At 41.3% G+C, this 12,783-nt stretch overlaps 1 protein-coding gene across 2 annotated transcripts in view; it reads left to right on the forward strand.

Annotated features, from left to right (window-relative positions):
- Positions 1-12,783, forward strand: part of BUB1 (BUB1 mitotic checkpoint serine/threonine kinase) — a 43,460-nt gene that overhangs the window by 24,292 nt on the left and 6,385 nt on the right. For both annotated transcript variants that reach the window (XM_067532859.1, XM_067532860.1), the window contains exons 13-19: positions 1,238-1,333; positions 2,719-2,809; positions 3,227-3,308; positions 4,953-5,133; positions 6,712-6,796; positions 8,686-8,924; positions 9,322-9,462. In XM_067532859.1, the coding sequence (XP_067388960.1) occupies positions 1,238-1,333; positions 2,719-2,809; positions 3,227-3,308; positions 4,953-5,133; positions 6,712-6,796; positions 8,686-8,924; positions 9,322-9,462 (915 nt within the window). The remainder of the gene's footprint in view (positions 1-1,237; positions 1,334-2,718; positions 2,810-3,226; positions 3,309-4,952; positions 5,134-6,711; positions 6,797-8,685; positions 8,925-9,321; positions 9,463-12,783) is intronic.

Genomic DNA, 12,783 nt, shown 5'->3' on the forward strand with positions numbered 1-12,783 from the left:
CCCTCTTTAATGTTTTGTGGTGGGGGATGTACAAAGCTTTCCACTTACGGGCAGCCTAAGTACTGAAAGAGATGCCATGATCTTAATAAAACCTCATTCTGGATCTAAATTATTGTTGTTATCCCTGCAAGCTAAGTCTGAGATCCTTTATGTCCAATGCTGTTGCCATGCAATTTCTGTTTCCAAGTCCAGAGGAGCTACAACAGACTAGTATGATGGAGAGCTAAAGAATGGATAATTTAGTTGTGTAAAGAGTTGCTTTTGGCCTTCAGCATCTCCTTGTAGCAAAACTGGGCAACAGCAAGTGTGCCTCGGTTTTCTTCCATCTCTGGTAGAGCATTTGCCATCTAGCTCGCTTCTCAGTCCTTTGTCACAACCTCAGCCCTCTGGCTGGGTTGTTGGTAGTCCTGTCCCCTTTCGGGGTGCTAAAAGGTTCAATGTCTCAGAAGTCCTACCTTCCTCACTAGACCATGCAGCCCTGGGTCAGTGAGTATGGCTCACTTGCTCAAGGCCTTAATAAACCCTCTTGTTGGGTTAAATAGGGGAATCCAGTTTTATCCACTCCCTGGGTCCCAGGCCAGAGCCCTGTATAAAGCAGTTGGTACCAATCTCTCCCAACTCCTTGTTGTTTCCCTGGCCAGCTTCCTACTATGTTCATCTTGTAAACTATTCTGGTTCGCCCGTATGGTCCTCTCCTCCCAGACATGAAATATAAATATAATCAATAAACCAGAAAATACAGAAATACTGGTCAGCCGATTTATCATACATAGAGCAATGCAATCCTTATCCCACTGTATACCTTTGAAAACTTACTTGCCAACAGTTTTGTCTTTCAATATTAAGCATCTTAACCACTGACTGAAAATAGCATGCAGTTTAATTCAAAATTTATGTATCTCAGAGAAATGAAGGTTGGTCATTGACTAAAAATGTCTTAGCTGCTACAAGTATTAGAGGGATCCACTAGGAAATAAAACTATTAACTACACTTGAAGCCTCATTAAAACACTAAGTAACTTCACAGTACTCAATAAGGTATGAAAGTCCACTCTTGTTTTCATTGCTTGTTGTTCTGTTCAACATCTGCTGAGGATGTTTGAATACACAGTCCAGAAAGACAGTCCAATTTTACTGCTCTATTTCTTACCTTTGACTTTTGTCCATAATGAAGAATCCTATAACTTCTGAAAGGTGCCTCTGCATCTGTTTTGATGGTTTTTTTGTCTCTTGTTAGGATTTTTAATGGATATGTTTCAGACACCTATCCTGCCTGAAATGTCTTCTCTTCAAGAAAATGAAGAGAAATTTGAGGCCTACTGTAGAAAGAGCGGTATGTATAATTGATTTTTTTTATCCACAATCACACTGCAACCCAAAATAAACTTTTGTTACCTATTTAGTTTTGATGAGGGAGGAGACCACTCCTTTGGATATGTATGGGAAATAGAAGAAGCTTATTCCCACAGAATTTCATGTCCATGAACTGATTTACTGGCAGGCTCTAAATTCTTGTGCAAAGGATTAGGAAAAGTAAAAGCACTCTTATGTTGCCTACAAAATGTTGTGGAAGAGTGTGCCTTAAATTGTGTTTAAATAATGGTTGCTTCTTTGTAACTATATCTCTGGCACTTGAAACACAATTCCAAAAAAGACCTAGTTAATACTCTGTGCTGATCTGCGGAATTTCACTCTGAAGAAAGATCTGCCTCCCCAAAACTCTTCCACCTGTCATTATTCTGAAGTTTTGCAAATCAGTTTAGCATTTTTGTGTGTTGGTTTGGGGAAGGACTGCATCTAAACTATGATGTTTTTGGCCAAATGTTAGACTGCCCGCTCACCTGTAGTTACCGAAGGCTTGTAGTTAGGATACTGTCAGTAGCACAAAGCATTAGCATGCTGAGATGGGTGGGAAGACTGACTGACTTACTTCAGTCCTGTATCTCTGAGCCAATATGCTCTCAATTCCTATTAGGGTTTCAGTTCTCTGCACAATAAGTTCCTGCTTGTGGCTTTGGATTGGAAGAAGCTCCATTAATTAACTCCTGTAGTATCTAGTATAGCAAAGATTTGACTGATTTGTTCTACTGGGTGCAAACTCTAAGGACACTTCTGGTAGAGGGCTGAATCAATATGTGAGAAGGCAGGACCATGTATCATGACTATGTCTCCTTTCACTTTTCCTCCTCCCACTCCAATCCCTTGCTGGCCCTGTTATCTTGCCCTTTCTTATGGCAGACAGGGATCTTCTTTAGAACCCGACTGGTTTGTCCCTTAATTGGCTAGACAGCTGTCTCGGGTGGTGAGAGATGTTCTTTTGCTCCATCCGCACCTTGGGACTGAGAATGGTCTTCTGCCTAATAACCAGGCTGTCTGCTTCTCTCTCCAATGGTTGCTGTTAAAACTGTAAAGATTCTTCAAGGGACAATGGGAATCTGTGACCAGCTGTCCTATTTGTCACATGGGAACTCATTTAACCAGAATGGTAACCTCCTTGAAAGCAAGCCTCTTCAATATATGAATGGGGTATGCATAATACGCTACTTGAACATGCTTTATTCAGGAAAATAAACACAGCCTGGTCATTGTTGGAATTGCTAGCATTTCCATTTCCATCTGTTGTCTGATTGTGTAAGGGTGAGGATGTAGTCATTTGTTATGATGCTTTTTAGATAAAGTTTGAAACAATGTTGATGTAATTCTTTCTTTATCTTCTAGAGCCTATAAAAAGCCTGAAAGCTAATGACACTGTCCTTGTTGCGCCAGCTTTTTCCATCTTTGAAGATGAGAATGCAAAAGAAAACAATAGGTAAAGAGAAGCTGGTCACAAACTAAATCTCTTGTCTCCAGAGTGTCATGTGGGGTCAGTAGTGCCATTTCATGTTGTCCTGCTATGACTGCGTCTGCAAGATCAGTCATCTTAGATCTTCTTCAATTTAGAAAATGTACAGAGGAAATAAGATCCCCAAAGATTCAGGAAATACAACATGAGAAGGCCTTAGCTGCTGCTTCATGAAACAGCTGAAACCTTGAGCATAGCGACTGTGATTGTGGCTCTTGTGTGGCTTTCCTGCTTGGTGTGAGCAGCCTACTTTCTTAGACAATGACAGATATCTCTGACCTTTTGCAGACCAAGTTTCTAGAAATCTAATACCCAGCTCTGGCCTCTTAACTCTTGTGTAGGTTGTTCTGCTAAAAACGACTTCTAAACAGCAGTTTCTGTTAGGTTCCCACAGCAAAAAAACAAGCTTGCCGAAGTCAGAGCCTTTGGAGAACATCCCTCACTCAGATGTGCTGAACAACCAAAAGTAAGTGTGTGCTTATTTTTAGTGAAGCTTAGCCTCGTAGGGTATTGGAATTGGAGGCCCTTGAAGTGGTTGCCTTTAATGCTAACCTGTAGTGATCTGCAATTCTATTGCAAAATCGCTAATCTGTATCTGGCACAAAGAATACCTGGCATATTAACTTTCATTTCCTAGAAATTTCATGGACAAGTCACTGGATAGCTGCAAAACCATCTTGAAGCCCTTGGGTTTGTTTCCCAGGGATGTGACTTCCCCATCCCATAAACACAACTTCCTTCTACTGAAATATTTCTAGAAATGGGAAAACTATGGTAACACGTGGCCCAGATGATACATCTAGTGGAATCAAGTACTGCCAGGTCCAAACTTCACATAGCTGGAAATGTGAATGGGAGGCCAAAAGATTCTGGAATTAGTATATGTCCACTGTAGCAGGTGTCTGACAGAAGTCCTCCTGACTCATATTAGTCACTGAAACTCTACCTTGACTTCTAATGTATTTTCCTGACCTTAAGAGGACTGACTGCAAAAATGACCAGAGGTGTGGAAACCTCACTGAGAGAATGAAACGATTGACTTCTCAGTTTAAAACGGAGATCATTAAGGTGCTTAGTGGGATTCAAAAGATGGGGGTTACACTTATGCAGATAATTTGAATATCCACAGCTGCATTTGCTAGGATAATGAAAGGGAAATAAACCTCATGCTTCTGGTTGTAAGCTATCCATTGATAGGTTTCTTCCTAACTCACATCAGCAGCTTGTAACTTAAATGTCTTGAACAAGCTTTCTTGTATTTTCCTGTGTAGTTCGTGGACTGGCCACTCAGTAAGAATGCTGGACTTGTTGAACCAGTGGTCTGATGAGTGAGGTAGCTCTTGTGTTTTCAGAGCTAATCCACTAGGTTGGGGGACACTGCCTGGCTGAATCTGCATATCTAGGACCCATCAAAGAGGAGCTTATAGGTCAACATTCTTGGTGCATGGACAGTTTCTCTATATAGGTCTTATAACTGTCACAGCTCCAGTCTGCATCCTCTGTAGCAGCTCACTGCACAGTTCTGCCCTGAGCTTCTCGGGGCGGCTGCTGACCTTCACTAATTCTTGGCAGTTCTTCCTTGCTCCTCTCTCTTTTCTTCTTACCTCTTCCCCTTCCCCAGCAATTCCCAAGACCATCATCATTAATCAGAGGAGAGAAGTTTGTCACTGGCTTACACAGGAATGGCAGAACTGAGCTTCACTCCCCTGTGTGGGCAGAAGCTAGCAGGGGTCTGCATGTGGATATAATGTGCATTGTGGGTGGGGAAATGGAAGAAGGTGCTTCAGTGCTACAATGACTAGAGTAGGTGGGGTAGTTCTAGTGCCTCACTAGTCCTGCTTCTTGGCCTTGGGACTGGGTTTACAGGTTAAGCTTTGGAATTTGGCAAAGTTCAAATGTTCAGAGGTAGCCATGGTGGCTTCTTTTTGCTAGTAATGGAGGAGAGACTGTATTTCTGCCTGGAGGATACATTTCTTCTCTCATTTGTGTCAACATGTTGAGTGTATTGATGACCCTTGGCTGCAAAAGCTCTGTAAGGTTCTGCATGAACTGCAGCTTATCACAGACTTATTTTAGCTCCTGGTGACCACTGCTTGATTCTTCTGTGTAGGAAGGAACTCGAACTGCAGAGTTCTTGATGGATGACTACACTGTGTGGGCTCTGCAATGTAATAATAAAACACTGGCACCCAGTCCAAATAGCACAAGAGACTTTGCACGTGCTACACATCTTGCTTCAACCCCATTTAACCACCTGTCAGCACATTCCTGGCAAGTCATGGAAGACAAAGGTAAAGGGTTACTTTATAAAATTATATGTTTGAGAACATGGTATCTTATTCACCTCTGCTTTACTACAGTTCAGTGTTGCATAACTACCCATATCTCAGTAGCTATTTGGAGTTCATGGCCCCCAACATTACAGTATGTGGGTTCTAATTAATTTCAGGAAAGAGAGTAGCAGAGCACATGATCTCCTCAAGGAGTTGTAATTTGGTGGGGGGAGGAGAGAGAGATGGTAGCAGTTTCCCATGCTGTAAGGACACTCTGCTGAGCAGTTGCTAAAAACCTCCTAAACTACCGTTTCCTGAATTCCTTTAGCTAGGAATCAAGCTTTAAGTTACTTGCTTGTCTATTTCTTCTATGAACACTTTCATGGTTGCTTCCATGCTTTGCTCTTTTATGGAATGTCCTCCTGCAAACCATGATGCTACCACGGTTTCCCAAATCCCTCCTTAAGGAATGCTCCTACCATAGTGCTTGCACAGCACTGGCAACTGATTATGGCTATGCAGGCAGTGTGCTGAGTCTGTTTTCACTAATTGTATGTCTCATTAACAAAACCTAGGTGTACTTACTAACTGTACACACAGCTGTTCTAAAAGAAATACAAGCTTGTGTTACTCTTGCCCCCTCCCCATATGTCTTTCCACTCTTCTCTGTCTTTGTCTTTTTAAACTGAATTGAAAGTTCTTTGGGCCAAGAACTCTGTACAAACAATAAGTAAGAGCATATCAATAACTTAAGGGTAAAAATTTAGAGCTTGTAGTTACCAAAAGCATTAGCAAACCAAGAAATGCATTTGTTTAAATTTGAACAAAAGACATTTGGAAATGCAGCTAAGACTGCCCAAAGAATCCTGTTTCTACCCTTTTCCAGATGCCAGCTTCCAATCTTCTTTGTTCCCTCCATATCTGCTTTTAGATGGAGTTTTGCAGTTAAGAAGTCTGTCGAAGGGCTCTAAAAACTTCTCTCAGTAGGCTATTAACATCTATTGTGCTGAGTGCTGAAAAAATGTTTGCAATTAACTTTCTATGCTAAATAGTACAGAAGAAGTGTTCCTCTCACTTTTTAACTTTAGTAATGAAGAGAATTGTTAATCCCAAGGGCTTGTACTTGTTACTGCAAGAGCAGAAGCAGAACACTGTTCAAAATGGGTTTGGTGCCTATTGGAAAAGCTTCTCTGATTCAGTCTGCTGTTGACATTCTGGGGCCCTGATGCCGTCTACAGCAACATTTTTCAATTCAATATTTAACAGTGACTTCTAGTACATGTAGGCCACAATCTTCCATCCTGGACAGCTAAAGTAAGTCATGTCAGTGAATGACTTGGATTTTAGAAGTGCTTCTTGCTCAGAACTCATTGAAGTTGCACTGAAAAACGTTCAGTTGAGAGTTCTCACTACTTTGTTGAATGGGTTAATATGTTCTAGTACTTCTGTCCCAGAATTTATTAAAATCTCGAATGAACTTCTTGCTAACTAGTCACACAGTCCATAGCAAGAATCTGTGCTGAGTTATACTGGATTTTATTGTAATCGTTTATAGTTCACACATTGGGAACAAACCTGTCATGCATTTTTATTCAGAAAATGCAGTCCACAACAATGATAAGATGGTTCTGGATTCTTCTGAAGAGCAGTACATACAGACATCCAAAACCAGGAAGCTAAGGTACAGTGTGACTTGTTCAGAAGTTTGAGATTTAAAATGCCCCATATGAAGATTTTGTGAATTATAGCAGATTCAGCAGCTCTTCCATAGTTCATGGATACTTACTGTCACTCTAACAGATGCATTTTTCTACATGCTCTAGAATCCACATGCTTACTCAGATTCTTAATGTTTTGCTGTACCTCATGGGGGTTCGGTGTAGTATTAGTTAAGCATAGGACTATGGAAATAAGGCTCCCCTAAAATCATGTTATCAAAACCTTCTGCTTACAATATTTATTTTTGTGCACACCTGTGGCTCAAACTGTCACTCTAATCCTTCCCAAATTGATATCAGATAAGGTAAGGAAAAGGATTACCTAAGGAGCTACTGAAAGGGTCCTGAAGGAAGCAGCTGGAGAAGATTCTAGAACTGCTGTAAGCAGGAGTCACACAAGTCTCTTGTAAGACCTTTGAGCAGGGGGAAAGGGTTTGAGTCAGAAAGTCAGAAGCCTGAGGGCCAGAGAGAGCAGTTTCCATGGGAGTAGAAAGCCAGGAAGGACTGAGAGTGGCCTGCCAAGGCCAGGAAGAGATCCAGAGATCAGACTCAAGGGAGAGAAGAGACAAGCCCCGGGGCTGAGCATTATTTTGTGTTTTATGCCAATAAATTAGGCCCTGGGGAAAAGGAGTGGTATTGCACAAAAATAAAGCCTTTGTGAAGTTTATTTAAGGAGCCCTGTGAAGGGGGAAACAGAGGCAGGGCTGCTGCAGAGGCATGCCTGGCCAGCAGAGAGTACTGCAGGACTGGCACACCTATTGCTCAATCAGGTATGTCTTATTTAGCTTGGAGTTCTGTAGTTGTCAGGTGCATGAGGGTGTCTTCTTGCACTGGGGAGTGTCAGTAACCTGTAGGCATATTCAATAATGGTCTTCAGGGCGTGATGAGAGATAAGTGAAGTAAACGTCTCAGGAATCCTCAAGGTAAGTGAAGGGATAGTATCATTTAGCAAGTTTGCGATGGCTTGGGCGAGGTTCAGTATTTGAGTGTAAGCTAGGTGCAGGTCACTCCTTTTTGCTGTACCCAAAATAAACCAGAGTTTTGCCTTGACAAAGCAGATATTGGACCCTAGGAAATGAGAACTGTAGGTAAATGTTCTGTAGTTTTGTAATTGTAGAGTGCTAGTATGTGTGGCAGTGGAGCATTGTCAAAGACCGTAGCAAAGGTTGTATTACCGAGGTAGCATGTATGTAACATACCTTTAATTCCTGTTTTTTCAGATGTTTGGCTTTAGCCACTCTCCCAGTTTTCTGGAAGGACACTAGGCAAAATTTCAACTTTGTCGTAAAGCCATTTTGGGCAGTTAATTAGGGCTTCCCCACAACACTGGTATCCCAAATAGCTACATGGGAAGCCCTGCAGATGGCAGAGAAGCATCTTGCAAAAGCTTTTGCATTTTTCTCTTTCAGTATGAATATGCAGTCCTTCACTGTCTGGGAGCTTGTCTGAGGTGCATCTTGTCCTTGCATCTGGATAAATGATGCTTATTTGTTTTAAATGGAAGCAGAGATTCTGGACCACAACTCTGCAGCAAGAGTTGGAATCTGTGGCTGGGGAATCAGAGTACCTGGGCACCTTGCCCATTGGGAAAGTTCTCCTGAACCCTAGACATTTAAGTAGTTGACTCAAGCCCTAAAGCATGAGGATTTCTTTTACATAAAATTTTTCAAGAACATACAAAAATGCAGTGAGACTAATTTAAAGAAATACAAATACATGCCATTATCAACATTGGGGCAAAATAATGCAAACATAGGCTTGTTGCTTTAAATGTTTATCTTTTTTGGGGACATGGGATGGACCAGTTCATTGTTGTCAAGTAACAATGTTTTTTGTGTTTAAATATGTATAGCCCAGTTTTGGAGCAGAGCCCAGATCAAGGAGAGTTGCCAGGAAATATATCCTCTGCAGCTGCTTCTCTAGTGTTAAACCAGCAACTTGCTACTAAGAAGGCTGCATTGGAGACTTTGCAAGCAGCAAGAGAATATTCAGAAGAGGAAACTGTGCTAACTGCATGTAAAGAGCCAGTCAGTACTCGACAGATTCTCGTGTGTGCAGAGGACAGGAAACACCCGAATGTTAAAGCTCAAGGTACTAAGGGTCAGCAGTATCATTCATCTATTAAAGATGGGATTTAAGTAGCTGTATCTATTTAGTGTTTCTTTCAGTGTTGCTGATGAGTAGTGATCCAACTGCATGTGGAGGGACAAGGCTGCATATTTCTTGCATCTTGTGAGGTGCTGAGTGCCCTCAACTCCACTGAACGTATTGGAAATTGAGTATCCCTCTGCTCCTCTGTCAGATCAGGCCCAAAGGTTAACAGTTTCACCTACTCAACTAAATCTTGGATTATCAAAGCCAAGATCCACATAAGGGTTCACCTGTAGGACAATCTGTCATTCATGCTTATCACTAGACTGTAGACTTGTGATCCTCTATTACTCACATTTTACATACTGCCTACAAATTCTCTCTCCCTTCCATGAAGTCATTGTTGAAAATCCTTGGGATGAGGGCTTAATTCGCAAACTTCTATCAAGGCTACCTAAACCGCTGAGTACCTATTCCAATACTTTTGAATGGAAATCCAGTCTTCCCACTATCAAACTGAAGACTGAACTTACGCTAGGTAAGAACTGCCATTTTGACATATTGATTGCACTCTGTCTGAAAATTGCTTTAGATAAACCAGCCAGTAAAAAAATAAATTCTTACATTCTACATTTATTTAGAAAACCTTCCAAAAACGGCTCCCAGTTTGTTTAAAGATTAAAAAACTTAGGGTTCAACACTGGACCCATTTAAAAATTGCTGTATTCTGGTGGATATTGTCTCCCTCTCTGTCTCTGAGAGGGAACCAATAAAGTACTTGACATGGAGTTCTGAGGCTTGTATGGAACAAAAGTCCTATTTCCACACAGATTTTGTATGTTATAATAATTACAGCATAGCTGCATGACTTAAATGTTAGTGTTCCCACTAAGGGGATATACTTTAGATTCTGACTACTCACATGCAATTGTAGGCACATGGCAGATACCACCAATTTGGTTGACGTAATAGGCTCTGTCTACACACACACTCATCATTTGAAAGCTTGTTATGTCTACTTTATGATGAGGTCTGGTATGGAGCTGTCAAATAGTGCTATTATCATAGAAGCAGGGATAAACAGTGACACCAACACATTAAAATGACCATTTTGAAATATTTGCATTCGTTTCCGCTAGATTAATGACTATGTATTATTTCAGGACTTAAAATTGGATTTCTTTGTGACTTCAGAGCATCACAATAACAATCTAAATAGTAAAACCAAATAATAAATTTTACAGGTATCATTGAAATGTAATAGCACTGGTGACATTTCTAGTCAACTTCATTATCATCTTGTTCATTCTTATGATCTCTGTCGAGAGTGCATAGGTTACCACAATCTTCATTGCCTTGGCACGTACACATTTCAGTTCAGGGAAGATTGTTCTGACTACAGACACTGGTGATTGGGCAATGACCCCTAATGGTACAGGAACAAATAAGATCTTGTAGAAGGTCATATGCCATTGGGCCCTTGAAGAATACACTTTTCCATCTACGTTTAAATAGTGATCTAATATCTGGTTTACTTATGTGTGAAGACATCCAAATCTTTTGTTTTCCAAGATTCTCTTTTGACATGCTTTTCGAAACTATCCTCTCATGGTGGAAATTTGGTCAGTGACTTGTCCTTGTTGATGGCTAGATTGTGGTGCAAGCAATTCAGGTCTCTTTGGGTCTCCTTTTCTTTCTCACCCTAATCATACAATACTGCTATCAACTTCCTTGCTGCAGAAATTGCAACTTTTGGCAAGATTTTTAAATTAGTAAGTTCCCTTTTTTTGACAACATATTACACACAGATTTTTCCCCCCCAATACCAAATAAGGATGACACAATCGCACCCTATTAATGTGTGTACAGTAGAAACTATGTTGCAGAAGTCATGAGGGACAGTGCCCCAAATTGCATGCACAGGTATGAAGCAATGCTTGTCAGCTATGCTGACGGTGCATGCTGTCATTCTATGTGTTATATATGTGTTTCATTTTTGAAAAGTAGTGAACAGTGAGGACCAAAACATCTGTATCAGGTGACCTAATTATTATGGTATCTTTGACACCAAGAGACCCAAAAGCCATACTGGGGCACAGAGCATGCAAAAGCATCCTTGTGTCTGTTCCCTCTTGAGTACTGTACAAATCTTGGGCTTCTTCAATGCCTGTCCTGGAGATGAACTTTGCTGCTTCACTACTGGAAAAGCCACCATCAAGGAGTGTTTGTGTGTGCTCCTACACTCTATTGCATTTTGAACCATATATTCACAGGAGAATTTTACAAGTGATTGCTTGTTGGATGCTATGTTTAGAAACTTTTTTACATGAAGGCACAGGGCATCCACAGATTAATAACTTGGTATATTTTACATCCAACTTTGGATTACTTGGATTCGAGCAAATCCTGTCAGGCACTGTCTTTCTGCAGTTTTCAAAGTTACTGTTGTCATGTCTGTCAAAGACTTCGATTACAGAATTACTTTGTAAAATCCTGCTAGGACCTGCTTCAGGTACTCAACTGCCAATTTATCTAATGTGTGTAATTTGTCTCCAACTATGATTTATACGATAGCCATGGCATTTCTGATGTACACTGTGGTTTCTTTGTTGCATGCTCTTAGTTCATGGATTCTTTCATCTTGAGCTTCCAGCTGATGCCCTAATTAAGATTTGTTCTTCTCATTAGTCCATCAGTATGGAAGAGGGACACAGGGATGGGTCCCATTGAGTGACTAAGGCTATGTCTGTACTACAAATTATTTCGGTATAATATATGTCACTCGGGTGTGAATAATCTACACTCCTGAGCGATGTAAGTTATACCAACCTAAGCGCTGGTGTAGACAGCGCTGTATCAGTGGGAGAGCTTCTCCCGCCGACATAGCTACCCTCTTTAGTGGAGGCAGGAGTTATTAAATCGATGGGAGAGCTCTCTTCCATCGGCTTGGAGTGTCTTCACCAGAAGCACTACAGCAACACAAGTGCATTGGTGCATCTGCGCCATTGTAAATGATGTAATGTAGACATAGCCTAAGAAGAATTGCCATTGAAACGTCAACTCTGCATCTTGCTAAGGAAAGGGCTCTGTGGAAAACAATTTCTGGCTTGATAACTTCTGAGATTGTCCCTCCAGTGCCTGACTTAAATTTGGTCTTCCTGGCCATGGCAGCAAATGTTGTGATGCTAGATATGTTGACTGGGCTGAAGAAGCTACGTGTCTCATCAGAATCAAGTGCACCACTCTCAAATCTCTCCATTTATTCTTCGCCAACATCTGCTATTCTCATGAGAGACTTTTGTACATCTGATGTTATATGCAGTCCAGTAGATATATTGATAAGCACCTCTAGATGTGATTCAGGGTCAAATAGGTTTGTCATATTGTTGATGGCATGATTGGTAAGAGCTGTAACTTGCTCTTCATCCCTCTTCAGTGCAGAGCCAAGGACTTGTTTGTGGTCGTTGTCTTCACTGCTTCTTGGTAGGCCACTTCTTTCTCTTATAGCTGTTGCATAGTCACCCAGGATATGTCTTGTGAGGGTTCATCTGACAAAGGTTGACTAAGTCAGTTCTACAATTCCACTGCTGCCCTTTGAGTCTTCGACAGTTTTCTTTGTTCCAAGGTCTCTCCAAATTTCACTGAAAGAACCGGGAGTTAGTCTTCGAATGCTATTCCCTAATTGTATTCCGCATGTGGGTACACATGTGCACCATGTGCCAGAGTCCAGAAATCCTTCCAGAGAGTGTCCGTTGGCCCGCACATGTGCAGTAGATCTTCTTGTGTTCCTAACCGAGTGTATAAGAGACCATCCGGGCCGACACCTCTCCAGTTCCTTCTTACTGCTACATAGCCTGAG

This window comes from Emydura macquarii, unplaced genomic scaffold (genome assembly GCF_026122565.2).
Source record: "Emydura macquarii macquarii isolate MOO-44397 ecotype Brisbane River unplaced genomic scaffold, CSIRO-AGI_Emac_v2 contig_3305, whole genome shotgun sequence".
Classification (NCBI taxonomy): Eukaryota; Metazoa; Chordata; order Testudines; family Chelidae; genus Emydura; species Emydura macquarii.